At 42.2% G+C, this 25,264-nt stretch overlaps 5 protein-coding genes across 6 annotated transcripts in view; 3 read left to right on the plus strand and 2 right to left on the minus strand.

The window, feature by feature from the left end:
• Positions 1 to 25,264, minus strand: part of LOC136434933 (mitochondrial carnitine/acylcarnitine carrier protein-like) — a 154,432-nt gene that overhangs the window by 106,722 nt on the left and 22,446 nt on the right. The gene's annotated exons all lie outside the window — the stretch shown is intronic.
• On the plus strand, positions 7,360 to 11,015 carry LOC136434920 (immunoglobulin superfamily member 10-like). Of its 2 annotated transcripts, none has more exons than XM_066428032.1 (3): positions 7,360 to 7,452; positions 8,399 to 9,713; positions 10,058 to 11,015. In XM_066428032.1, the coding sequence occupies exons 2-3, from the start codon at positions 8,484 to 8,486 to the stop codon at positions 10,334 to 10,336; spliced, it is 1,509 nt and encodes a 502-aa protein (XP_066284129.1). In that variant the 5' UTR covers positions 7,360 to 7,452; positions 8,399 to 8,483; the 3' UTR covers positions 10,337 to 11,015. The 2 variants fall into 2 exon arrangements, with proteins under 2 accessions (XP_066284129.1, XP_066284128.1); XM_066428031.1 differs by lacking the exon at positions 7,360 to 7,452 and adding an exon at positions 7,493 to 7,780.
• LOC136434921 (uncharacterized) lies at positions 10,553 to 13,358 on the minus strand. Its single transcript, XM_066428034.1, has 4 exons — positions 13,223 to 13,358; positions 12,397 to 12,580; positions 11,907 to 12,043; positions 10,553 to 11,286 (listed from the first exon to the last, which is right to left on the minus strand). The coding sequence occupies exons 1-4, from the start codon at positions 13,329 to 13,331 to the stop codon at positions 11,042 to 11,044; spliced, it is 675 nt and encodes a 224-aa protein (XP_066284131.1). The 5' UTR covers positions 13,332 to 13,358; the 3' UTR covers positions 10,553 to 11,041.
• LOC136434923 (uncharacterized) lies at positions 13,996 to 17,477 on the plus strand. Its single transcript, XM_066428036.1, has 4 exons — positions 13,996 to 14,204; positions 15,297 to 15,477; positions 15,894 to 16,027; positions 16,609 to 17,477. Exons 1-4 carry the CDS (start codon positions 14,186 to 14,188, stop codon positions 16,830 to 16,832), a joined length of 558 nt encoding a protein of 185 aa, XP_066284133.1. The 5' UTR covers positions 13,996 to 14,185; the 3' UTR covers positions 16,833 to 17,477.
• LOC136434922 (galactosylceramide sulfotransferase-like) lies at positions 17,741 to 24,952 on the plus strand. The gene is made up of 9 exons (XM_066428035.1): positions 17,741 to 17,820; positions 18,332 to 18,384; positions 19,653 to 19,859; positions 20,234 to 20,294; positions 20,621 to 20,708; positions 21,155 to 21,405; positions 22,130 to 22,262; positions 22,629 to 22,770; positions 23,608 to 24,952. Exons 2-9 carry the CDS (start codon positions 18,353 to 18,355, stop codon positions 24,287 to 24,289), a joined length of 1,596 nt encoding a protein of 531 aa, XP_066284132.1. The 5' UTR covers positions 17,741 to 17,820; positions 18,332 to 18,352; the 3' UTR covers positions 24,290 to 24,952.

The following is a 25,264-nucleotide window of genomic DNA, read 5'->3' on the forward strand; positions in this document are numbered from 1 at the left end:
TCGATTTCACGGTCTTCTAGCTCTTTCCAACTGTCCATTGTGTTTCAGAAACGAAGAATACAACAAAAAAACAACCAAGGTCCTATTATTCATGAGAAAAATAAAGACAAGTTGAACAACCCGAGACAATTCTCCTGACCGATCACAGTCTTCCAGTGCTTAGTTGCGCCGTGAAACACCGAGGGGCATCGCGGTCTCCTTTGACAAGCCAGCACGCCGCTGGAAGGACATGATAAGACTTTGAAACGATCTGAGCCATTCGTCAGTTACTGCTAGCGGGGTGGATTCTTCGGGTGAAGGGTAAATGAATCAGCTATATGGATTATAGAAAAAAAGTATGAGCTTCTTGGATAATGGTATTTTCCTAAAACGCATACCGAATCTTCTACGCTAGATCCAGATATATAGCACGAAAAACTGAATTCTGATCATAGCTTTCTGTCGTACGTCCCTTTGATTATTGAGAATCCACAGAAACTGCACCATATCTTCTTTTTATTACGCGTTTTCCCATTAACATTAACAGTTGGCAAGGGAATCATGGATCCTCCATAACTTAGAATCACAGAAAAAGATATCAATTTGAAACCGTTACTGACAGCATAAAATGTGTCTTTCCTTTCTTTCCTATCGCATGTAATGAATGATAATGATGCGGCTTGGAGTATCTGAATATATAGGCTTGCCTGCAGTCCTTTTACAGGCCTTGAAGCATGTCGTTGCACAGTAATGACAGCCAGTAAAGGGAAATCGTTCACATGAAGGGGTTTACCACAATGTTTCTAATGAGTTCTCCTGGGAATTTACTACCCATACTCACCTTTTACACGGAGAAGTTGGATTTCCATTTTCCCGAAATAAAATGTTTACGGCCTCGACGTAATTGCGTTTGGAAACCGCTGCCCAGTGCCCTGTAAAATATCCTTTGATGAAGTCATATTCTGGTCATCGTACGCGGTACACCATACATATATTTACTCTTATAACTTGCATCCGATATTCTATTTTAGGTTGCCGTTTTAGCACGTCATTCTCGGAAAATTAATTTAAAACTTTTATTGATGATTTCAGAAAAGACCAAATTTTGATGTGAATGGTAGTGGAATATTCATTGCAGTTAATCTTTAATGAAATCATCGTTCCTTCGTTTGGTTGAATACATTTTGTGCTGTACTTTGTGACCCCGTCTATCCCAGGAGCCAGATGACCACCTGTGTTCTGATGACAGCACCATCAAGTGAACCCGGAATGACCAAGCTTAAGAGAACCAATAGAAGAAATTACAGAGGTCTAATGTAATGGCGCCATGGTAAAGTCAGTCTAACGATGTTATAAAGCCTGCAATCAGGATATTCGTTTAACCTGAAAATATAACCTTGACATTGAATACTTTTGCATATTAACGGGAGCAAGAAAGGCATAGCTTACTTTCTCTGAAAAGAAATCTTTCACGTTAAAATTACAATGAAACAGTGGAGCGCATATGAACAGAAGAATGGAACTAGCTACAGAAAATGAATGACAATAAAGAAATTTGGAGGGCAAATGCAAGTTCGAAGATATACGAGTCTTTGGACATCGCAGCCGATACAAACTCAGTAAGAAGATAGTACATTGGATTAAAGGCACAATCGCCAATGATAGGATACGCACACTGCACTGTACACAATGAAACGATGAGTCTAACACAAGTATTCATGATATAACATACTTTAAGAGTGGTTTTCTTCGAAATGGTGGTGAGGGTCCTAAAATGTCCATCTGGCTCGGGCAACTTACTTGGTGATAAGATTCCGACTCATTACGTGTCTCGATGATCAAATCTGTTGATGATCAGAAAGATACGATGCTCGTGAAACGAAATGAGTTTGCTTTTCTTTTCTTCATTCAGCCTAGACCATGAAATCGACTGGAATTCTGTTATCCATTTATGTATGATCAATCTCTCTGACAAGAGAGGAAAAAACCGATACGGTAACACAAGACAAACTGTTGAGCCTGTCATAGTGCTGCAGGATAAGTTATCACTGGTAAATTCATCACACAACGTACTCGTATAGTAGAGAGCCTCTGGGGCCTGTGTTGATAACTGATGTGTGGAACATGCTCACAAATCTTGCACTTTAATAAAAGCTCTATCTGTCTTACCGTACCCAATCTCTTAAGCCTTTCAAGAAATCAATTATGATGTTTGGTCCCATCATAAAGGTCATTAGTGGCTGCCCGGCAAATGGTTGATGAGTGAACTTCATGGCTGTGTCGTTGAACTCTGTTGATCTTTCTCCAATGTGGTAAGAAGCGCCGCTCGGCTGCTGTTTTGTGGCTTTCTAAATTGATAGTTAAAAGTCTACCACATAAAAGAACTTTGAGGGAATAAAGATTTATGCAAGGTAACCTTGTGAGGCAGAACGGAAGCGGCGATTAATGTGCGTATGAAAAGGTAGCGCCAGCGTTGTGTTTATTGCCTCCGCCTGAAAATAATGGATTCGTGTCCTTTAAAGAAAATCCTTTGCAAAGAGGAGCGTGAAGAATTACTGTCTACAGGTAGAGCAGAACGAGCATCTTTTTTCTCAACACTACGGAAACCAGAGTAAAAGCAATTTATTCTTGGGGCGTTAACATCTGCTAAGTAACATAATTCCACCAGAGTACATAATTCCGTCACATGAAAAGATAGGTATAAACAGATCTCCAACCCAAAGTCCCCCAGTATAGTGCACTAAACTATGCAGACCTGGGGGTGCTGCACTAGAAATCTCTGAAACACACTGTTTTTCGAAGTGGCGGATTTATGTAACCCGGCGGATTAATGTTGATGGTGGTTAGGAGAATATGAGCATTAGGTATTTGAATAAAAGTGCACACGTAAGAAACACCGTTAAAGCAACAATACTTATCTATTACCGTTTTATATGGCATGAAGTTAAGAATACAGCCCTTTGCATTGATGAAGTGGTGGGTGTGTTGCATGATGACGTATTCACATGTGACATTTCCCCAGTAACAGACCTGTCAGTCTAAGAATTCGCGAACATCGATCGCGCCCTTGGTATTTGAAAACCACGGAGTAAGAAGTCTTCGGTACACATCCATCACTATGAACAAAGGAGAAAGTTTCAGTCCATCGGTATCCTTCGTGAGTCTTACAAAATCCGCTACATCATTTACTGTCTGCCCGCTGTCTGAGGGGCCGACGCTTCTGGAGTAGTACCGCGACAGTGATTGCATCGGAGCGGCAAAGGTTTCCTGGCGGCGCCTTTACTACCCAGTCTCAAGATTCATGTTTTCATTTCCCTGGGACGAAATGGAAGGCTTATGTGAACTTTCATGTAATGCCACGTCTTCCCTTTCCTTCACAAAACCATCAAAGAATATACATTCCAAGCGCACGCCTGGGGTTGTGCCTTACATATCCAAGCATGTTGGAATATCTTAGGATAATGATTTTTTCCATTAGGAATTGGCTTGCATGTTGAGAAAGGCCTCTTATGTCCTCTCCTTTCAGACAGACATCAGACACATTCAAAGCACGTTCCTGGATCTTCAACCGTGTACGTTTTAATGCTCAAAGATGCAGCGAGTCGCGAGTGCTGTTTCAAGGTTGCATTACCTTGCCTTTTGCCGATAACATAACGGTTTATTCACTCCCCCGTATCACTGAATAACGTTTCTCACATAAATGCAAGACGACGCCGGTTCGAATTAGTCTTGGTAATCTGTAGTGCCTTGGAAGTATCAGAGGGAATTTCAACGAAGTCGCGCCGTCTGCGGCTCTTTTGAAATATTCTTTGATCAACTCTTTTGAAGAAAGTTTCTTCGCCATGGTATCGTCATCCAGTCATGCTTGCGCGCATCTTTTCTTCAGCTGGCGTTCTGCTGGAGTAAAGTAAATGTTGCTGGTGGCATAAGATTCACAGACCGTGCAATATCAGTAGGTGTCTGTCATACACGGCCAGATACAGACGTCAATAATGAATGGACCGTGGTTTGGATTTATACTAGCTTCTAACATTTTCATCCCGAGGAAAGTACTGCCCAAAGTGGAGGGATATACAAAGACCTGAGCAAAAGACAAGATCATTCATCAATTGAGACTATGACCGGACCTGCCCTCGGTGATTCATGACCAGTCGCTGACACACCGGGCATTGGTTTTCGGTAAAGGTACATGTAAATAATGAATAGAGGATCAATCCTGATGGAACTCCGATGATGAAAGGTAGTGCTGTACAGAGAGGACTGATACTAACTAACGGCACATGCCTGAGAGCTGAACTCAATGAAAACTTCATTATGTGATACACGAAGAGGAAACGAAATATGCAAACTGAAGTTGAGCTGCCAACGTCCCTCCAGACAACCACTCAGTCAACATGTCTCCAGTTGATGCAGCGGAAGAGACCACGATTAATAAGTAGTAATACTAAACCTTATAGATCACTCAACCATCGAGCTTCGATCAATTTGCGCGGCATAAAAAGGAACAAAAGGCCATCTGGCTTGGGGGCTTTCCAGAATGACCACCGCATACATTTTACATGTACTACGCTCTTGGTCCATCGTTAATCTGACATACATACCCTGTATGCCGAAAAACCAAGAGAGTAGCTTTACAATGGGTTAATGATTCTCCCACTCCGCAGCAATGATAAATTTCTCACAGTATCTTGTTGTCTGGTAGGACCTAATGATAAGCTATGGCAGCTTGACCTTAAGCCCCTCCGTCTCCTGAAACAGGGCCGGTGGGATCAGAGAGACTCATCTTCGGACCAACATCGATCCAGCTCGTCCCACCTTCGTAATTTTAATCACAGGTCAGCCAGCCATTCAACTTTCCCCGATGGAAGTGTGTAGTCTATCGGATTTCTGTCGCACCGTGACTTATTGTAGCCTTATAAAGTTGGAAGCTTGGAAATTGGATCAAAAGTTCGTATCGCACAGTCTGGTAAATCTTGTTGCGATCACAGAAATAGTAAATGGGAATCGTTTACTCGTGGAGGGTGATAGATCGAGTGACCGTGTGCGGGAAATGCCGAAAAAAAGGGTGAACTGGGTGAACGGTCGCCATGGATATAAGTATATAGACCGTTTCAATTGTAGCCCTATATGAGTATTATGTTTGTAAGTATAGCATGCTAGCTTAAAACTGAAACAAACTTGACAAGAATTCCATTCTGTAATAAGAGCTATCTACCACTAAAAAATCATGACCATAGCATGTCTAGAACACGAGATATCAAAACCGAAAGTTCCGCTGCAGTACTATAGCATACTGCTAGTGGGCCCAAAATCTAATCATTTTAGGCCTCAGGAAGACCTATCTACATACCAAGTATCACGACAATCCAAACAGGCATTCTTGAGTTATCGTATTCACAGAAATAAGGAAGGAAGGAAGCTAGGACACTCACACACGAACACTGACGAAAACTAGACGAAGGTAATTAATTAATCTTTGACGTTGACTTTATTTGGATCCACATGTAGCTATTTAGCTAATCCTATCCTTCAAGATTTCACAAAACGCAACAATTCTTCCGAGACGAAATGTGAAATCAAAACAGAGACTCCAGTGTCCATAGATCTCCCCAGACCTTCACCTCTACAGACGGTCATTTACATGGCGAGGTCAAAGAAGTCGTCTGTATACAGACGCCTGAACCCCCGGCTTTAACACTCCTGCCCTCCAACCTAACCTACTGGCCGTTCGACAATTAATCCCCATATCTCCTCCCCAAGAAGGGCTCGGACCGATATTTCTAGGTGCCAAAGATCGGATGGGCTTCATTTCATGTCGAGCCAGCAGTCTTTAGGCTAAATCAGATTAAAAGTATTACACCTTATCTGTCATCTCCGAGGATGGGGCAATTCCACAGCAAGTTGAGGCCGTGTAATAGAATTCGATTCCTATAGCTAAGCATCACTACGTATACAGGCGTAAGTGTGGCTTAAGTCTGCGATTGGAATTGACCGGCATTTCGTCTCGCTCGCAACAAATTTGTGTTTCTGTCAATTTCTGGTGGAAAAGCCGAAGGGCCAGTATCGGATAATCCGCTGAAACATGAATCTATGACAGCTTGTCGATATCGCGTGTCTTCCCCGTAAATCCTGGTAATGATTGTCAGCAGTCGATTCCAGAAGCACCACATCTATAGACCTGAATGTTAACATTGGTATGTTAACCTGTCGAAGAAATAACAATTTGATTTTAACAGCGTCTTGGATGCCGCGCATGCACTTCTCACATCTTATTCATAGCGCCATCTGGCTGGCAATCATTTTTGTTGAATTTTAAGATTCTGAAAATAACAATAAGACGTATAGAAATCATTAACATTAAGCACAAAGATGTATAGAATTCATAACTTCTCTAGCAACTGTGTAGATTCTTACACGCCTATCCCCGGCCCAGAGAAATGGACGCAGATCTAAAGACATACTATATCTGAAATCACAGATAATGGTGATCACGTTCTTACGTTCTTATGTCTGGAACAGCCTACCGCCAGACACACGTACGGCTCCGAATCTGACTTCCTTTAAGAGACTCTTGAAGTAACGGAAATGAACTAAACGAACGGACACGGACCATGAATCAGCTTTCGCCCTACTTTATGTTGTATGTTGTAGAAATTGTATATTGTTGTACCATAAATATGTAATGATATATGTTGATAGAGTTATTAGGACTCAAATGACTGTTTATCTCTGTTATATTGTATCTGACCCTTACCTCTTCCCTCATGACCTCAATGAAAAGCGGCCTGCGTGCCGATTTGAGCTTATCATGAATAAACAAAGGTTCAAACAAACAAACAAACAAACGTTTATATCGACCACAATCTAAAGCTCCACAGTCATTTTGCATTGAGGTGCAAAGAGAGGACAACCTCAGATAGTAAGACAGAGTAGAAAGACGTTTAGACTAATTGATTTGAAGCATTAGAGACATGCCGTCCTTCCAGGTGATAGAATGCGATAAGTGAAATCGTAAGTTACTTGCAGATGAACTTTATAGACATCAATGTGACTATGAATTATACCTAAGCTAAATACATTGGATCGATAAATGTGGCTAGAACCCATTTTTAACCAAAAATCCAGTCATTAACACTATAACCTGTTGTGCTTTTCGTTCTAGCTACCTCGGCTCTTCCTGGTGTGTGCGTGTACATATGTGTGTGTATCTTTATGTGTGTGTGTGTCTGTCTGTGTGTGTCTGTGTGTGCGTTGTCCATGTACATACGCATGGCACCAGACTATTGTGACTGTTCCAGACAAAATCAACAGGAGGCGCTATCTATGTTCTACCTGAGACCTACGGGAGGACAGGTTCATTGTAATTCAACAGAGCGTGTACAAACAGTCTATACACTATCAGCTGGTGCCGACGTCACATGCACCTGGAGCCAGTTGGACAAGTGTAATCACGGTAAATTTTAACACGAGCAGGTGATTATATATATTATCTCGTGGTTAACGTTAAGGAAGTGGAGTAAGATTAAGTTTTGTCTGATTTTCATTTTCTGGAATGATTTTTGTTGCTGTGTGACTCTAAAAATAGCTCAAGGAAGTCCCCGTCCAATTGCATCATGGGATTTTTTCATTCTACCGTTTCCTGTATAATTGAGGTTCCGGTATCTGTTGTACTAACGTTACATGTAACACTTAGCTTAGATAGCGTGAATCTTGTTGTAAACGTACCTGTTATGATATACCTGGAGGTTGGCATGAAGAATGGTTCGGGCGACGTCTTCGTTTTGAAATAATTAAGTTTCAGGTGAGCAAACAGTCATAATAGAGTGGTGGCCATTCCTACCCTTGTTCTCCAAATTTACTTCATGATACATGTATGTCATGTAGATGCCTCTGTGTGCATGTGCGCGCGTGTGTGTGTGCGTGTGTGTCTAATGTATTTGTGTCTGTGCGTGTGTGCATGTATGTGTTTTTTTACGTGCTAAACATTTATATTGTGTCCTGTTCCTTTTATGCTATTTACCTCTGCCGTACCATTGTTGTTGATACAACACGACATTGTTACGGCTATCCAGACATTTCGTGCTTTGATGAAAGCGCGATATGTCGCGAATTACGAATGTATGTTGGGTGTCATGCAAAAACAACCATAACGTTAACTCTGTTCCAATATATACTAGTATGGAAAACGTTAACGTGGGCGACTGTAACGTAATTCTTTCTATTAAATTCAATGATGATTTCATCGGGTTGTTAAATAAGTTTGTGTGACATACTTCACATGGAACAGCATACTAGCATAACCATACTAACTTGCTGTGTGTGACATATGTGATGAGTCATGCGTTCCCGTTGCCCGTTCACATTCCTGAGGTCATATGACATTGTCTTGTCACTTGTGCACACATTCCGTTCATTACAGGTTCTCACAGCGCCATGGTTAGAGCTGACCTGCACTAGGCCACAACACACCACCCACAAACACCTGGTATCCATACAAGAACAGGATGGCGTCCATTGCCAAGACACATGCTCTATTTCTCTTCCTGACCCTCGTTTTCAAGGCGAGTCTTCAGCAGTGCCCATCAGAGTGCATGTGCCCTAGCGGAACGGAGGTGCTCTGCATCAATAAAGGCCTTTCAGCGATTCCTCCCAACATACCTGCGACTGTCGAAAAACTCCACTTGGACGGAAACAGTATCAGTGAGGTCAACAATTCGGACATCTCAGCATTTTCGCATCTTAAAGAACTCTACCTGCCAAGAAACAACCTCAGAACCGTACCAGGACAAACATTCGCAAACATGCCAAATTTAGAAATCCTCCATCTCGCTTCCAACAATATTTCTTTCGTAGACAACGACGCGTTTCAAAACTCACCAAAGCTGAAATACATCTTCTTGAATAAAAACAGCCTGGTCGCCGTTCCAGCTGGCCTAGAGCGGCTTGAGAATCTACAGATTTTGGCGCTAGATAGCAACAACATTCGTACTGTGAACGCTTCCTTTTTCAGTAGTCTCAGGTCCATAAGAAGGATTGACCTAAACAATAACCCTTGGTTATGCGACTGTCATCTCCGAGGTTTGAAGGAATGGATGGTAGTCACATCCGCTGAGATTTTCCTCAGAGAAAATGTCACGTGTGCTTCACCGGAGCATCTCATTGACCAAGCCATTGATGACGTCCATGTTGATGACATGGTCTGCACTACACCTGCAACTATGGATAGCGCAACAACTAAAGTTACAAAAACAACAACGACAACAACAGGTGTGGGTGTGTACAGTAGTGCGTACTCCAGTCCATCTGCACGAATCGTCACTGCCACCGGCAGAAAAACAGACACTCACGGTGTCGTCCTCAGCACGCAGTACTATACAACAACTGGATCAAACGACGACCAAACGTCAGGGATGGACGCGACTAAACCTTTCATGGCAGCCAAGTCAACATCGGGCCACAGAGCCATTCCTTCGTCATCCGGGAATAATGACAAGACAAAGATATGGATCATATTTGTGTCGGTCTTGGTACCGGTGGTAGTATTGTTGATTATGGTTTTGATATGTCTGTGGTACACATTTAGACATAGACGAGGTCCTGGGCCTGAAATTCATTTGAAACCCATTGGCGCTGGCCGTGACAACGATGGGCACAGACCAGATGCTGATGAGATTGATGTAGTAAGAGATGCAGCGGGACAGGAGAACCCCGAGGCACCGATGCCAAATGCGGAGGTAGAGTTCACTGTGTTCTTTTTCAAGCAGCTATTAAGAAAACAAACAGACATTTGTCTGGTCTACATTCTAGTGACAGAGGCTAAGCTGAGTAGCAATGTACACAGAAGAACTCAATTCCAGCGCATGACTGGAAAAGTATTAAAAGGTTAAAAGAACCTTCATTACAATTACATGTACAAGGAAAGTCTTGCAGATGATATTCCTGTATAGTGATGCAAATTAGAACCAGGAAGTTGTTTCTAACTTTCGTCTTGCACTGCTTCTCACCTTCCTGACTAATATGTCAGCCCAATACAACCAAACGAATTGATTTGAGTCATATTTAATTTTATTTCTTGCAGGATAAAGTGGTAACAACTCAGCAGCTCCAGACTCTCTCTACAAACCTCGGTGCCGAATGGGAGCAGCTCAATTATGAACTTGGCTTCACCCGTGCACAACTGTACCACTTCAAGGCTAACCACCCTAACAACGTGCAACAGGCCATCTTTGAAATGTTAGATACTTGGCGGGAGAATAAAGGTCAGGAAGCTACCATAGACCGCCTTGTAGAGCACATTATGAAAATTCAGGTGGATGTGGAAACCTATGGGTTCCTGCTTAGCTGCCAGTTAAGTTAATTTAGTGCACATTACCCAATGTGAAGCATAGCATGAACTCAGAAAGAAATTTAGACAGACTTTTACTTAAATTGGTGGACCATTCTAAGCCTGTTTATTGCATCATTCTAACGATTGAAAGATGCGTTGGTATTTCAACCAAGAATGTTGAATCGCAAAAAGCCATAACGAAGATGTCACAAGCAATAAGACAATATAGTAGCAATTAAGCTAAGGTAAGTTTTAAAACAATTATATTGTTTCATTTTGTTCATTGAATAGGACAAAATTTGTCGAAGAACGCATCGCTGTCATAAAATCTTTACTATTTACCCAGTAACCAGGAGAAAATGTTTCATCAGGGCATTACAATACTATCATCTGTACCCTCAGATACTATAAACAAATGTTAACATGTCCCAAAATTATAGTCATAGTCATCTTGAAGCTGGTGTGTTACGCCGAAGGGTGGTTATATCGGCTATATATATATAGGTGTAGATACAAATTTTATTAAAACTTGAAAAAAAACTCCAAAAAAAACACACGAAATGATGATATGAGAGTAACAAATTATAGTGTAGCGGGATATCTTAACACTGTTATTGCTGGTAACCTAAACATGAATTGAGGTTGACTGTGCCAGGATATATGCTGATACTTTCTTGCAATGGAGGAAGGGAAGTTGTTTATCCAGAGATTCTGCCTGTTTCTGTGTCGTTCTTGTTACATCTTCTGTGGGTACGGGGCTTCCTGTGAGTACGGTGGGGGTGCTGATGGGTAAGCTGCCGAAGGGGGGTACTGGCCAGCGAGCGGTGGGGGGTACTGTCCTGCCACAGGAGGGGGGTGCTGGCCGGCTGGAGGGGGGTACTGGCCGGCTGGAGGGGGGTACTGGCCAGCTGGGGCGTACGGTGGGGCTGCAGGGGCAGAGGGATACTGGCCCTGCTGGGTTATAACAGCCATCTGTTGACCTGTGTACAGAATAAATAACACTCATAAACATCACCAAAATGAAAGTATAACTAAATAAAGTACACTGTTTATGATCTTATTCGACAGCAGGGCATGGAAGATCTTAGGCTTCTTCAAGCATAACAAAACGGCAAGGTAAAGATGGGAGTGTTTGGGGTGTATTTACCTGAAAAAAATGTGTAGCTCCATTTACCTTCTTCATCCCAAGCCAGACCGTTTTATTTATTGAGTCAGAAGTGCAAAGCATTTCTATGTACTGTTGTCATGTCAGACTCCTATATCCATGTACATAGGTCAATTTCTCCATAAATCATTCGAAAAGCGAGACAGAATTACCCATACATGACTATATTTTGTAACAAATACACTTCGAAAATATTTTGTTCTTAGAATTGTAGGATAGATTAGCCTTGTAGTATTGTTGATTTCATGCCATACATTGTACTATGTACGATTGTTGAGCAATAAAGTTCACTTCACTTCACTTTCTAACAGTCCAAGCAAATATGCTAATCTTTCTTTTAACTACTGTGAGCCAAACACTGATGCTGATAACCGTAACAAAGTCTATGGATACGAATCTGTCCTATGACAACAGTTTGGTTAGAAGAGTGCCTACCCTGCGGTTGTGGCTGGTAGACATGCCCCTGGTTCCTTCCCTGTTTGGCACACTGGCAGCAGCAGCACACACACAGTACCACGGCAACGGTGACCACCGCTACAATGGCCACCACGATTCCGATAATCACAGTAACGCTACAAGAACAAAGACGTTTCATTTGCGCGTCTTGAACAGTTATAAAAAGGTCTTGAAGCAACATGTAGTTGAACAAAACCATCAAAACATTGACTGGTAGTGATTAAGGGTAAAACACACACTTCGCAAGGAAACCTGTTATGAACCATCGGGGTGAATAACGAAATATTCCTGTACTCATGTAGATGTGTACCATTTATCAGCATAAGGACACACATTCACATGACAAAGAAAATATCAGCCATAGTTTTTCCACAGACTTTGTTCCCATCAAGTAAGACGCGCCACATGCAGACTACGAGTTTTGAAAGATTCGATATGATGATATTTTAGCTTTTTAATGTAAACCTACCCAATGCCTACTGCGCTGTCAATGATGTTTGCACAGTTACTGGTGTCCACGGCGTCCCAGCAGCTGTCACAGCAGCCCCGCTTGTCTTTACAACAGTAGATCTCATCATCGTCATCGTTCAGGAAAATCCCTCGGTTCTTCCGCGGACAGGAGAAGCCGTACTGCTGGCAGTACTCCGCTGCCGCTGTGGGAATGTTGTACGTGTACGTAAGATCATATAAGCCCATTGGTAGATTCGCATGTGCAGTGTCAAAGGTGAAGGCCACTGGCTTGTATTAAAACAGTCACGGTAGTGGTAAAAATATAAGAGCAGATATGTTTCATAATCAAAGGTCTGTCTGAACTCATTAGAAATATAATAATTTGTCTGTATTGTTTAGGTGTATGAAGTATGAAAACATGGTTGTATCTGTCTATAAAGTTGAGCCCTCTCTGTGTTGTATAATTTACATTCTACAGCAAAATGGGTTATAACGCTGCTCTGTGACCGAGACCTCAAACGGAAGTGAAACTACACGATCCGCCCACTGACTTAGGCTTGGTCGTGACGTCTAGTGTTAGTAAGAGATCAGGTATGTCGTGTTGCACCCCTCCCCACTGTTTATAGGTAGGTTGCGAGATATATACGGAAGACCAGATATGTAAGATACTCCAGAACGGTTACTCTGATGAAGCAGGGAGGGTAAACAATGTCTGGATCGACCGAAAGATTCCAGCGTTCTTGGCGAAATGTCAAAATCACAAGGACGAGAGAATGTTCAGTTTCGCGGATCATAGATTTCTACACCACTCTGTAAAGATGTACGTACTATCTTAGTGAGCTCACCTGTGGAAAATAACACCGCGATCACCAACAACACGGACCGAAACATCATAAAAGTCGACACTTCTTCTGGACAGACTCTGTAAAATTCCCTTCCAAATCTTAATGTCATGGGTTGAGTCTTGGTCTTTGTGATGTCGTCATTCAGACACAAAACCGGAAAAACGACCTGTCATCATCAGTTCGATGACCCCTTCTCACCTGTCTCTGACGTCACACAGGTGAGATTTGCATGAAGGGGGATCACTTTTCACCCAGGGGACAAAGACAAGACAGGTTTGTTAGGTAAGCCGGTAAGAGACTGAGCTCGCTATGCATTGTGTTGATACACGCGTACGTCGCAACTTCCTTAGCTGCATATTTCAATAACGCCCGCTGCAACAAAAAAGATCCAGGGGACTAATAGTTTTCGTCGAAAGTTTTAATTGTTGTCCATGCATGATTAGTAAACTTTTGACGTGAGAAAGCCTTGATGAGTGCAGTTGCAGAAGCGACCTCACCCAATATTGAAAGGAACTGCTTTTCATTTTATTGGCCTCTTCCCTGACACAGGGACGAAACGAACTGTACTTTCAATTGCCTAGAAGTCGTTCGTCAGAGCAAGGTAAAACCATCAAGTCGTTCTGTCGGATCGACTTGTATGTTTCTTTTTGCTAATCCAGGATTAAGAAAGTCGGTGGCACATATGCATGGCAGTTCGCACAGTCAAACGAACATATCCTCAGACAGGGAGGCTAAATTTGTCCCAGTTCCACCCCTGCCCGACCCGTCGGAGTGGCATCGCCCGACGTGACACTCGCCCCTGACATGGGATATTTTTACCCACACTCGGAAGCTGAAATGCGGCAGTGGACAGATGGGTTGAATCTGTCCGTGGAATTGAGGAGACAAATTAAGATAAGACGAAGGCCAGACAGACTGCATAGTTGATATCAAGGACAGTCTTGCTTTGAAGTTTGGAAAAATATGGAGCTGGTAGATATTGGTAAGTGAGGACCTTGTTGAAAGCATGTACGTTGCTATATCAGTTTCCAGACAACATGATACTATATCTGTGACGGCCTCTGTATTCTGGTACAGTCAAGAATGCGTTGCTGTGTTTAGGGACAAGTCCATAGCATACAGAGAGGGGCTGGAGCTAATGCGGAATCTTTATGATTATGAGATGGTCTCCCAGGCGGCAAACCCTGAATTATGATTATGGCCGTAATCATAATTCAGGGTTTGAAGTCAGGAACACTTGCGCTAGCTTAAAGAGGAAACGTCACATGATTCTGGGGGAACGTAGCGGTACAATGTGCTTTATCAAAATGAACTTAGACGCAGTGGGTGTAGATGTTACATTGGCAAGAAGTACAATTTAAAAAGGATAGTCGTAGAAACCAGGAACCATGAAACGGCCAGTCATTATCAGTAGTAGTTGTACTGATGTAACGTTAGCCATTGTGTATTTATATATTTAGTGTCCTAATTTCAGAGCAGATACGTGGTGATCTTATTTATGATCATAACTGTTACGCTATATCAAAATGTATTCTAGCCCTTATTGTATTGTATTAGTGATTAGGATGCTATATCTGCTAGCCCTTATTGTATTGTATTATCAATTAGGATGTTAAGTGTTATTCTATACTTCTACTTTGTATTATGTTTATGAATTCTTGCCATACTTTGTACCAGGTACAATTGTCGTGCAATAAAGTTCTTCTTCTTATCTGTGAAAAACAATATACAAATGCCAGCAAAATGACACAGAAGGGGTAGCCAAGACCACGCATATGCTGGGACATTTATCTATTGAACTTCTCCATAAAAATGGATGGCATGACGAAATAGACGTACCCCCGCAGGGGTCACCTTTTCAAGGCCGCCATGCCGAAATATACAAAATTATACACAAAATCAAAACATAATAATACAATATGAATAACCAACATAAATAAATCGACATAGAATTCAACTTAAGTCAACAAAATATACAATACAGAGGTAGAGATGAAAAAACAGCACAAAATTCATAATGAGGTACAGACATGATATTGACAATGAGAGTGTCTGTTGATTTTTTGCTTGTCAGGAGAACCGTGTGAGGGCTACTATGACGCCGCCATGGGACGACATCGTGCGGATTTCCACTGTCCCATGCACGAGAGCTCGGACGGGCTGAGCACGTGGCTGTACTGCTGCGGGACCAGCACCTTCAGGTACTGCTGCCCCTTCAAGGAGACGGACGTCATTCCGCCAGCCATCAACCTCAGGTGAGATACAGCGGTGTGGTGGAAGAAGGAGGGAGGGGGGTGGACGAGTGAATGAATGAATGAATGAATGAATGGATGGATGGATGGATGGATAGATGGATGGATGGATGGATGGATGGATGGATGGATGGATGGATAGATGGATGGATGGATGGATGGATGGATAGATGGATGGATAGATGGATGGATGGATGGATGGATGAAGATGTGAATTCGAAGATGAATGCCTTATCTTGTCTTCATTGTCAACAAACGTTCTGGTGCTATCAACTTTAGAAATAGGTAAGCAATGGTGCCATCATCATATATTTGTAGTATTTAGGACCATTTAGTTCACTTATGATCGTGTATCAGTAGATGCATGCCCATCCCCACCACTACTGTTTATGGTAAGTGTGGTATATTTTTCCTTGCAGTGGTGGCGCGTATTTTGCCATAGCGTTTGCTGCGGTGGTGTTATTGCTGTCCGTTACGGTGCTGTGCTGCTTCTTCTTCCCCTACTGCTGGCTCTACAGGATGAAACACCCCAACAGAGACATGCCTGTTGATAGTAAGTGACTGCCTTATGATAAATGCCTTGGAACTCTTGATATCCATATGATGTAGATCCTATAGCCTTGCTAATCTGATTTATTCATGACTTCGTCTTTCAGTGCATATGGGTGACATATAGAAAAATCTAATTGAAGATTACCGTAACAATTTTGTTATGTCGTGAAAAACTACGTACGTACTCGAGTCATCAGTACTCATGCTGAAAAACGAAGACGTCACAATGTACTGTATAGGTCAGCAGAGTCAGGATATGAGCACAGACACTTTACACTCCACGTAACTGCTCTTTGTGGGCACGTCGACAGAACGTATTAAGCGCTTACGGTTCGCGTATTTAAGGTTGGTATCTCGTATAGGTTTATCTAGTTGCGTCCAAATACAAATCTTATGCAACGGCTGTTATTCTGATGCAACTCCGACCAAAGACAGCGAAAGAGACTCGGCAGCTATAATAGATTTAAATCGCAGGCTAATCACAGTACGAGCATTACGTTCTGCCGACGTGCTCTGTTTGTATAACCACACAAAACGTTCATGTCATAATCATCATATCGTCTTCTTTGTCCCCCCTTATAGTCGGCCTAGAAGGTCCCGCTATCTACCCCTTAAGGACTATGAGAACCAGCGCCTCAGAGCCGGCCCGAATCCCGCCCAACGTCAACGTAGAGACGGCTAAAGAAGAGCGGAGGAACTCCTACCCACCACGCGGGACCTTCCCCTACCCTCCCACCGAGGAAGTTCAAATCCCCTACCCCCCTCCTACGGCAAACTCCCAGCACCGATCTCAAACATCATTGTAGCCAGCTTAACCAGAAATTCACAGGAGAAGAAATATAACTTTTCACAGATTGATGTAAGAAAAAGGAGCTTCAACGAAAACATTACGCTGTTCAAGTATGTGAAGAAAATACTTGACAATTATCTTAATTTTTAAAAGTAGTAGACTTTCGATTAACAGGTGTTCAAAGGATAACATAATGGGGATATATGTATGTCTTTCGTCCGAAGAATTTATCTGGTGCAGACTGATGCAGAAGGAACGGTGTTAATTGCGTCAAGAGGAGTGTAAATTTCTTTTAGAAGAGTTTGTTGAAGAAGAATTTAAAAGGAGTGATGAAGCACATGTATCAGGATGGAGAATGGCTACAAGAATGGCTACAAGAATAGCTATGATATATTTGAAAAGTCGTCAAATTTGACTATAAATTTATTTGCAGTTGGGAAGAACGGAGTACAACAGATTCCCCAAACATAGCCTATTAGTGTTAATATGGAAATGATTGCAGACATTGTATCTAGCTTAGTCTTAGATAGAATACAATTAAAACAGATTATATGTAAATTAAAGTTATAGATGGGCTATGTGGACATGGTTGAAAAATTTCTCTGGCTGTTTTTACGTCGCTGTATGGTATTGGTCTGTTCAATTAAAATGATCTAAATGATTTCTGATTCTTGTCCCAAAGTCTCCTCTTGCAGGTAGCATTGCCATAAGATTTTCAACAATTGGTTAACAATTGGAGTGAATTTGGTGAACCAACTTCGCGAAAGTGAAAATATGTGTTGCTGTTTTTCAAGGTTCCCATTCACAGTAATGTATCAGCAGCGCCTCCCAACAGCAACCCTATAAATGCATCAACACAGGTCGAGTCCTTGAAAAAAACCTGCCTTACAACAAAATCAGATAATCTGTTGTAATTGCCAGCAATTCCGGGGTCACTGCACATCGAGCGTCGCCGCCTTTGTACAGACTTGTCTTCTCTTATTTACTCTGATTGTCAACGCAATGTAAGTGCTTTTTCTGACAAATTCTCAATGAGCTTACGTTATTAGATATGATAAAAGTTAATATTGTTTTACTGCGGTCATGAATTGCTAGTTTTTGGAGGAGACAGAATTGTCGCTTACGATCAATTATGCTTCATTCCTGCCGAAAAAGGTCCAATGACCGACACAGGGTCACACAGAATTGTTTTTAGGCCTTTGTTCTGAAAGTATGCTACAGGGTTGGTTTTCTTCAAGATTGTTACTGTTTAAAATGTTACGTGGGCCAGACCAAGTGTTTAATACGTGTGCCGGACCAACCATGGCCATAGTTGGCGAGCCAATCTTCTGACGTCATGCCTGTAAAATGTCAGATTCGTGTTCGATGTTTCATATTTTCGGATTATGCTGCAGCGACGAAAACATGGTGGCATAGTCATCCAACTATATTACGAATCACTGACACAGACAGTAATTAACTGTAAGCCAAATACAAACTAACTACGTATACGTTCTTTGATTCCCCGAATTCAAGATCGACCCCGTCGCCGTCGCCATGTTTCAAATGTCACAAGGCCGTTTAAATAGGTGGGTATGAGCATGACATTGTTGACAACCCTCATTGCGCTGGGAGGCAAATTTCCATTAGCCTGACGTTGTTTCTGCAGTGTGAGTTTGCAGTGGCGACCAAAACTCATTGAGGTTCCTGTTTTACTTAACGAAAGTGTGTAGAGTGCACTAGTGGTACTGAGTCTCTATATATATTTATACAAGTGGCTTCAATGTAACTGTGATATCTGTAACTTGGCATTGGCTGGTCGTCGGTTAAAACAGTAATCACAAGATGTCTTTTTCTTTTATTCAAGTGAGAAGAGATTACAGACGACTTGGTGACGCACTCAAGCTGACAAACTCACATTAGCGCCACTACTAAACATGTATACACGAGACATAAAAGTGAAAAGATAAGAATACAAACTTATAGAAAAACATGATGCACTAGCTAACGAAATATGATGATCTAATATATATGCTAGGAACAAATGATATGGTATGACAACAAAAATTATTGAAGGCGCGTGTCCGATCCCTTTACCCAATGGCAAAATATCTAGTTGAACACACTAAACCTAAAACTTAGAGGAAAATCAGCAATCAAAGCGTTTTGAAGCAATGATGAAATTTTGGGTGAGAGACAAAATATGGGAGTTTATGGAAAATGAATACAGTGGGCTTCCTCGAAGAAATAGAGAGATTTTTGCTTTATCAGTATGTTCTAAAAATGTGCTAAGAGTGTCCTATTACTAAGAGCCGCGATAGTTTGCCGATGAGTGTCATTCGTTGGCGTAATTATGGCAGTGGAGTAAATAATGAGGGACTGATTCGCACTGCCACCCGCAGCTACAGGCTGGGCTGTTAACGTTACATAAAATTTAAGAAAAAAAACTGTAGTTCAATGCGAAAGATGTGCTGTTGAAGGATACGAAATGTCGTGACAGGTCGTTCGATGAAATAACGTAACCAGCTGTCGCCACGTGCCTGCTGTTACGCTGAAGGTCGGATATACAATACAGATAGTCACAGACTCAAAACAAAAATTCCGCCTTCAGAAGTGTTCCCATAGGTTACATTGTCATGAGCTCTGTTGAAAATGACATTGAAATGGAAAATTTCGATACTTCTCTAGGTTCATGTCTAGATTCAATGTGCACTTATTGAAAGATCGCAGCGAGACATTGATTTACGTATTTACATTCAATTTGATTTAATTTACAAGAGTAAGAATCATCCACTAAGGATGCACGATATTGCAGTTGAAATGTCACACTCTAAAGGTCCAAACGCTACTTTTCCAGGCCTCGGGTGACTCATTCTAAGTTCGCCATGGATAAGAAGAAGATGCTGATGCTGCAGACGGTGGCGGTACTGCTGGTCATCGCGGCGTTTATGATACTGGTGTACGAGTTTCCCACGTACCACGCCAGTCAACAGCAGAACGGGCACCAGGTCTCCGAGGGACCGGCCCAGGACACTGGGGTACAGATGCAGAGCATGCAACAGAGGTACGTCACAATTGAACTTCATTTACGCCTGGTACATGGTGAAAGCAAGAATACAGCAAGGATTGTACCTCTATGAAAACGAAGTCCGACATCCCAAGAAGTTAGGATTTAGAGTCAGCATTTAGACTAGAGTAGACGCATGCTATACTCTTCTACATTATTGTCTGTCATTCTTCATGTTACTTGTAATCAGTCCACGGGCACGAACTTGCAATGAACTCATTATCATTGTTTTAAACTAATTGTTTTACGCTCTGTAATCATCCAAAAGACGATAGTACTGGTGACGGTACGTATGTATTTACTGGGTAGGCTATCAAGTAACTGGAAGTTCATTGCATGCGAGTAATATTCATATATTGTCCTACTTTTAGTATAACCTGGAGAACAGCGCTATCCTGCGATCACCCTAAGAACAACTTCGTCTTCATACAGGTGATTTTCTTCTTTTTGTCTTCTTTTTTATCATCGCAACTAGGATCATTGATAACTGTTTTTAACATTCTCAGTTCCGTGCCCATTAACAGTTACACTTCGATACAAACACTTAGTGTTAGTCTACATTTTGCTTGTACATTAGCTGAATTTGTAAAATCATTAGTTATTACTATAACAAAATCGTAACATAATAAGCTTACAAAAACAGTGATGACGTCTTTTTATATTGCGTTTGATTAAATCGGACTAGCTTGCAATTCTGGAATACAGGATATGAGCTTTTCTCGTTCCCGAGTTTATGCAAAATCTAATGTTCCTCCCAGGTGAATCGAGCGGGCTCCACTACCATACAGTGCATGTTGCTGCGGTACGCCTACAACCACCACCTAAATGTTATGCTGCCGAGAAATGGTATGGCTGCGTTACAGTTCTTCCCTTTCCTATCCTCTTTTTATGATGTCACCCCTTTCTATTTGCCTGTACACTCCCTCCCTTTTACCCATCTCGATCTGTAGCAGGGGATCCATTAGGTTCGTCATCCTTAATGCTATCAAGTCTGGATTCAGTTGTCGTATAAAACACAGTCTTCGAAAATGGCCATGGATTGAGTTCATAAATGATAAACGTTAACAGACACATGCCATATATATATATATATGCATTGTACTGTATGCATTGTATGAAAATTTAGTTGTGCATCAGTAATGCTTAGGTCCCAATTATTCCGGTGCCCGTTGGGGGTGTAGTTCCCGAAAGTGCCAAAAAACAGCCCGACTGCTGTCTACTGTGCTGACTACTGTGCCTCTCTTCTAATGCAATCGTCCACGAGAAAACATCTATTTCTTACACCTTCGAAGGGTTGGAACTGAAATGGCTAAAAGGTTCGAATGCCGCCTTTGACGAGCTACCTTGGGCAGATGGCGGGCACAACGTCATCGCCCACGGGATGACGTATAAGTGGAGGGTACATGACGTCATGCCTCCGGACACCGCCTTCTTCAGCATCCTGCGTAACCCCGAGAACCACTTCAAGTCCATGTTCCATTACTACGACGTCGGAAAATTGCTAGGTGTCACGGGCAAGAATCAAGCCAGCAAGATATTGAAGGTACGTGTATCATATACAATGAAAGTGGAACACTTCGTCTTCCATGGTCACTGCCTCCAAAAAAGAAGTCAAACCCAAAAAGCTTAGATTGTATCCCGTAGTGGCTCTTATCAGAATAGTCCCTTGTTCCACTTGTTACCATGGTATCTTGTATAATACTCTATGTATACTTTTTCTAAATGCATGTAGCATGTTGCAATTAGCCCTCATGCATGCGCAAGAACTTGCAAACAAACTTACTATAATATTATATTGTCGTATTGTCAAAGAAGCCAATTAGCAAGTGAAACAGCTTATCCTTAAATGACCGCCCCACCACTTGTGGGAAAGGAAAACGTATCACTTTGGATTGCAAACCACATGTACATGTCACCACTATCGTTACCAATGAACACAATGCTAAACAATGTATTGCTTAATATATATTTTTCATGGTTCATATGATACTTCACACCATGTATGAACTGTGCACCATTTTCGTCCAGGAATAGAATGCCTTACTGCTAATAGTCGCACGCACATTTCTTAATAACTTTTTGTACGTTTTATCAGTAACAGTTTATTTTCGTAACAGCAGAAGTATTATCATGTTCCAGATCGAAGGACAGAAGCTTAAGATACATACGTATAGACGAAACTTTTTCATACGAAATACTTTGACGAAATCACAACTTACATGCAATAAAATGTTGTAACGCTTGGGTCTTGATTGTACCACATATAGAACCCTTCGGCTCTGACTAACAAAAAGGGCGGCATCGGCGAGACACAGTTCGTCACGTCCGTCAGGATGTCTGCGCAGGCGCGGGACCTTGGCTTCGGCCCAGGAACAGACTTCGACCAGCCAAAGTCACTCGGTGGGATGATTACATGGTTGAACAAGAAAACATGAACATATTTAGTGAATGAACACACACTCAGTATCTAGTTTTAACAACAAAAGAAATGTAGTGAATACACATGGTGCATGGTGCTAGGTCATAAACAAGGGAAATAAGAATGTAACTGAAAGTTACTTCTTTGCGTCGGGGCCGAAGTAGTGCCTTATATCTGTTTTATTTTTATCTAATTACCCAGGAACAACATATCGCCACTAGGGCGCTTTTCAACGTGCCCTGCACGCATCAACAAAATATAGTATGATGACGTAACAAAAAGTTAAACAAAGGTTTACATCTATACGTTTTACATCTATAGTGCATTAATCCTGTCTACAATGATAGAAAACTTCCGGAACATCACTCGTGACTTCGGCATGATGGTGATCCTGGAACACCTGGCGGAGTCCCTGGTCCTCCTGCGGCACGTCTTGTGCTGGGAGCTGAGGGACATACTGTACCTGGAGAAGGCCGTCACCACTTACAGGTGAGGGGTGCCATGGAACTGACCGAAGGGGGTGTGGTGTGGTGTGATTATGAGGGAGCATCAGGCGCTATGTTAGCCTCTCAAGCACCAAACCTCTGCACGTACATATCGTAAAAGAACTCAACACACCGTATTCTTGGCTAAACACGCGAGCAGCAGAGAAGCCTCACCTTCACTAAATAGCTTCAAAGAACGATTGCAGTCAGATGTGCAGTCAGACGTGCAAAAGTTAGGTGTGACAGGCCGTTCAGTGTAATATGACCAGCTGCTACCGCGCCGCGTGCCTGCGAAGCTGATGTGTTACGCCGAAGGGCGGTTATACCGGCTATACAGATACAGATACAGATTGCATTACAAGCTAACGAAAAAGCGTCATGTTTCGTCCTCAGTCTGACTTCGACCGCGGCTTTACATCTTTTTAGATCTCTGCGGTGTTAGGTTAGTATCTATGGGCCAATCCTTTTAACATACGGTGGCCGGATGGATATTGTCAGAGCAATTGGCCAATGGATGCTGTCCTGCTGCCGTAGAGATCTGCTTGGAGATTATGGTGGCAGGTGGCTCTACAATGATGGGGCATGGATTGGGTACTGATTGACGTTGCCAATTCGACGGCAATAATACAGAAATATCTACAGACATTTATGGTTGCTAGCTTTCTTCCAGAAAGGTAGCTGAAGCTGAGGAGTTAAGTGTAAAAATAAAGTGTATCAATAATTCATCACTTCTTGATTAGTGGAAATATATTACCTGATAGACCATGAATGGCTTTACGTTTCTTGTGCATTTTGAAATCAATTAACTTCCTGACAAATAATGGCTATGTGTTTCCTGCAGCTATAAGGACACACCTATGGGAACTCGTCAGCTTTCCAACCTCAAGTTAATCAACAAAATAGACTTTCAGCTCTACGACTTCTTCAACCAAACGCTGTGGAAAACTATCAAGGGTCTCGGACCGGAGTTTCTTGATGAGGTCAAGTACTACCGAGAGGTCAACATAGAGATCGCGGAGTACTGTGGACAGATCGAGACTGAGGACACGATCTCCAAACTGTCCATACCAGCCGGGAAATGGACGACCGGCTTCCTGGTCCACCAGAGGACGTGCGAGGAACTGAAATTGGGGTTTGAGGACTGGAACACAAAGTTCATCATGAGACGAAACGCCGGATTTAGAGAGAAATCAGAGGATGTCGTCACGGATACAAAAGGAAAAGTCGGCACGCTTCCATCTCCACCTCTACCTCTACCAAAAGGAAAAAAGGATAAGGGAGAGACGGGTAAAAAGAGTCAGCAGTCTGCCAAAGACATACTGAAGGAAATGAACGCTCCCGACGAGTTACCGCCCGCGCCCCGACACTCACATGACGAGTTACCGCCCCCGCCTCAACAGGCACCTGACGAGTTACCGCCCGCGCCTCAACACGTACCCGAAGAGTTACCGCCCGCTCCTCAAAGCTCACCTGAAGAGTTACCGCCCGCGCCTGACGAGTTACCACCAGCGCCTCAACAGTGACAAGTATGATCACTGTATGAGTGTATGCCGTTTCTGTTTATGGTGTGCCTAGTGTACTAAACCCGACAGTAAACAAATCAGCGATCTGTTATAAGTTATCCACATGTAATGATGACAAAAGTTAAAAAGATACGAATGGCTCAAGGTGCTTTTTTTAATGTCGGTATTTTAGCTTCATTTGCCACCCTTGTTTGGCTAAAATTGTATGATCGAGTCAGCTTCATTGAACCTGTACATAGCAGTATTATATTGATTACTAGTAGTCTTAGATGTAGTAAGATATCATGTTTGAATATCACTGTAATTTTACTTCTGCTTTATCACCATGACCTGTACTTCGTTTGCAAGAGCATAAAAGTCCAATATAAAGGTATTCCATTCATTCATTCATTCCTTCCTTCCTTCCTTCCTTCCTTCATTCCTTCCTTCCTTCATTCCTTCCTTCCTTCCTTCCTTCCTTCCTTCATTCCTTCCTTCATTCATTCATTCATCAACCATTGCATTCAAATATTACGCCACAAAGCTATACACCTAGCCATGCAAAGCTATGAAGTGTGTAATCTTGTTAAATGATATTGTTGACCAATATCCTCATTTTTGTTTGAACCTATCGGTAAAACTGCATTTGCAATTTAGCAAATTAAACGTTTTGTCATAACTCATGCAAGCGTCGTTATTTTCTGACAGTCGGAGTCCGGGGGGGGGGGGGGTATATCACAATTTTCGGGTTTCCAATTTGCAGTTGCAAAAAGGTTTCTACTGACCTCGCCCCTCACCTTTTATGTACAGCGACGTCAAGAATGGCTGCCACAGGGACCTGCTGGTCAGGAATGCAAGTGCCAGACCAATTATACTAGTCATAATTATTCATAAGGCTGCCCTATCCTGACACGGCAGTCAGAAAACCTTAACTACGATCTTTCGCTCCCGTCACATAATTCAACAAGGAATTTAGATGCTGGTGGTGGAATATGC

Source organism: Branchiostoma lanceolatum, chromosome 5 (assembly GCF_035083965.1).
Source record: "Branchiostoma lanceolatum isolate klBraLanc5 chromosome 5, klBraLanc5.hap2, whole genome shotgun sequence".
NCBI lineage: Eukaryota > Metazoa > Chordata > Leptocardii > Amphioxiformes > Branchiostomatidae > Branchiostoma > Branchiostoma lanceolatum.

Coding starts and splice junctions, on each gene's coding strand:
- LOC136434921 (XM_066428034.1), bottom strand. CDS start 13,331: ATGACATTAAGATTTGGAAGGGAATTTTACAGAGTCTGTCCAGAAGAA. Junction 12,044..12,396: donor GACAGCGCAGTAGGCATTGG/GTAGGTTTACAT, acceptor TTGTTCTTGTAG/CGTTACTGTGATTATCGGAA. Junction 11,287..11,906: donor CTACCAGCCACAACCGCAGG/GTAGGCACTCTT, acceptor TTCTGTACACAG/GTCAACAGATGGCTGTTATA.
- LOC136434920 (XM_066428032.1), top strand. CDS start 8,484: ATGGCGTCCATTGCCAAGACACATGCTCTATTTCTCTTCCTGACCCTC. Junction 9,714..10,057: donor CACCGATGCCAAATGCGGAG/GTAGAGTTCACT, acceptor TATTTCTTGCAG/GATAAAGTGGTAACAACTCA.
- LOC136434923 (XM_066428036.1), top strand. Junction 15,478..15,893: donor CCGCCAGCCATCAACCTCAG/GTGAGATACAGC, acceptor TTTTCCTTGCAG/TGGTGGCGCGTATTTTGCCA. Junction 16,028..16,608: donor CAGAGACATGCCTGTTGATA/GTAAGTGACTGC, acceptor CCCCCCTTATAG/TCGGCCTAGAAGGTCCCGCT.
- LOC136434922 (XM_066428035.1), top strand. CDS start 18,353: ATGTTTCAAATGTCACAAGGCCGTTTAAATAG. Junction 21,406..22,129: donor AAGCCAGCAAGATATTGAAG/GTACGTGTATCA, acceptor TACCACATATAG/AACCCTTCGGCTCTGACTAA. Junction 22,263..22,628: donor CGACCAGCCAAAGTCACTCG/GTGGGATGATTA, acceptor CTACAATGATAG/AAAACTTCCGGAACATCACT.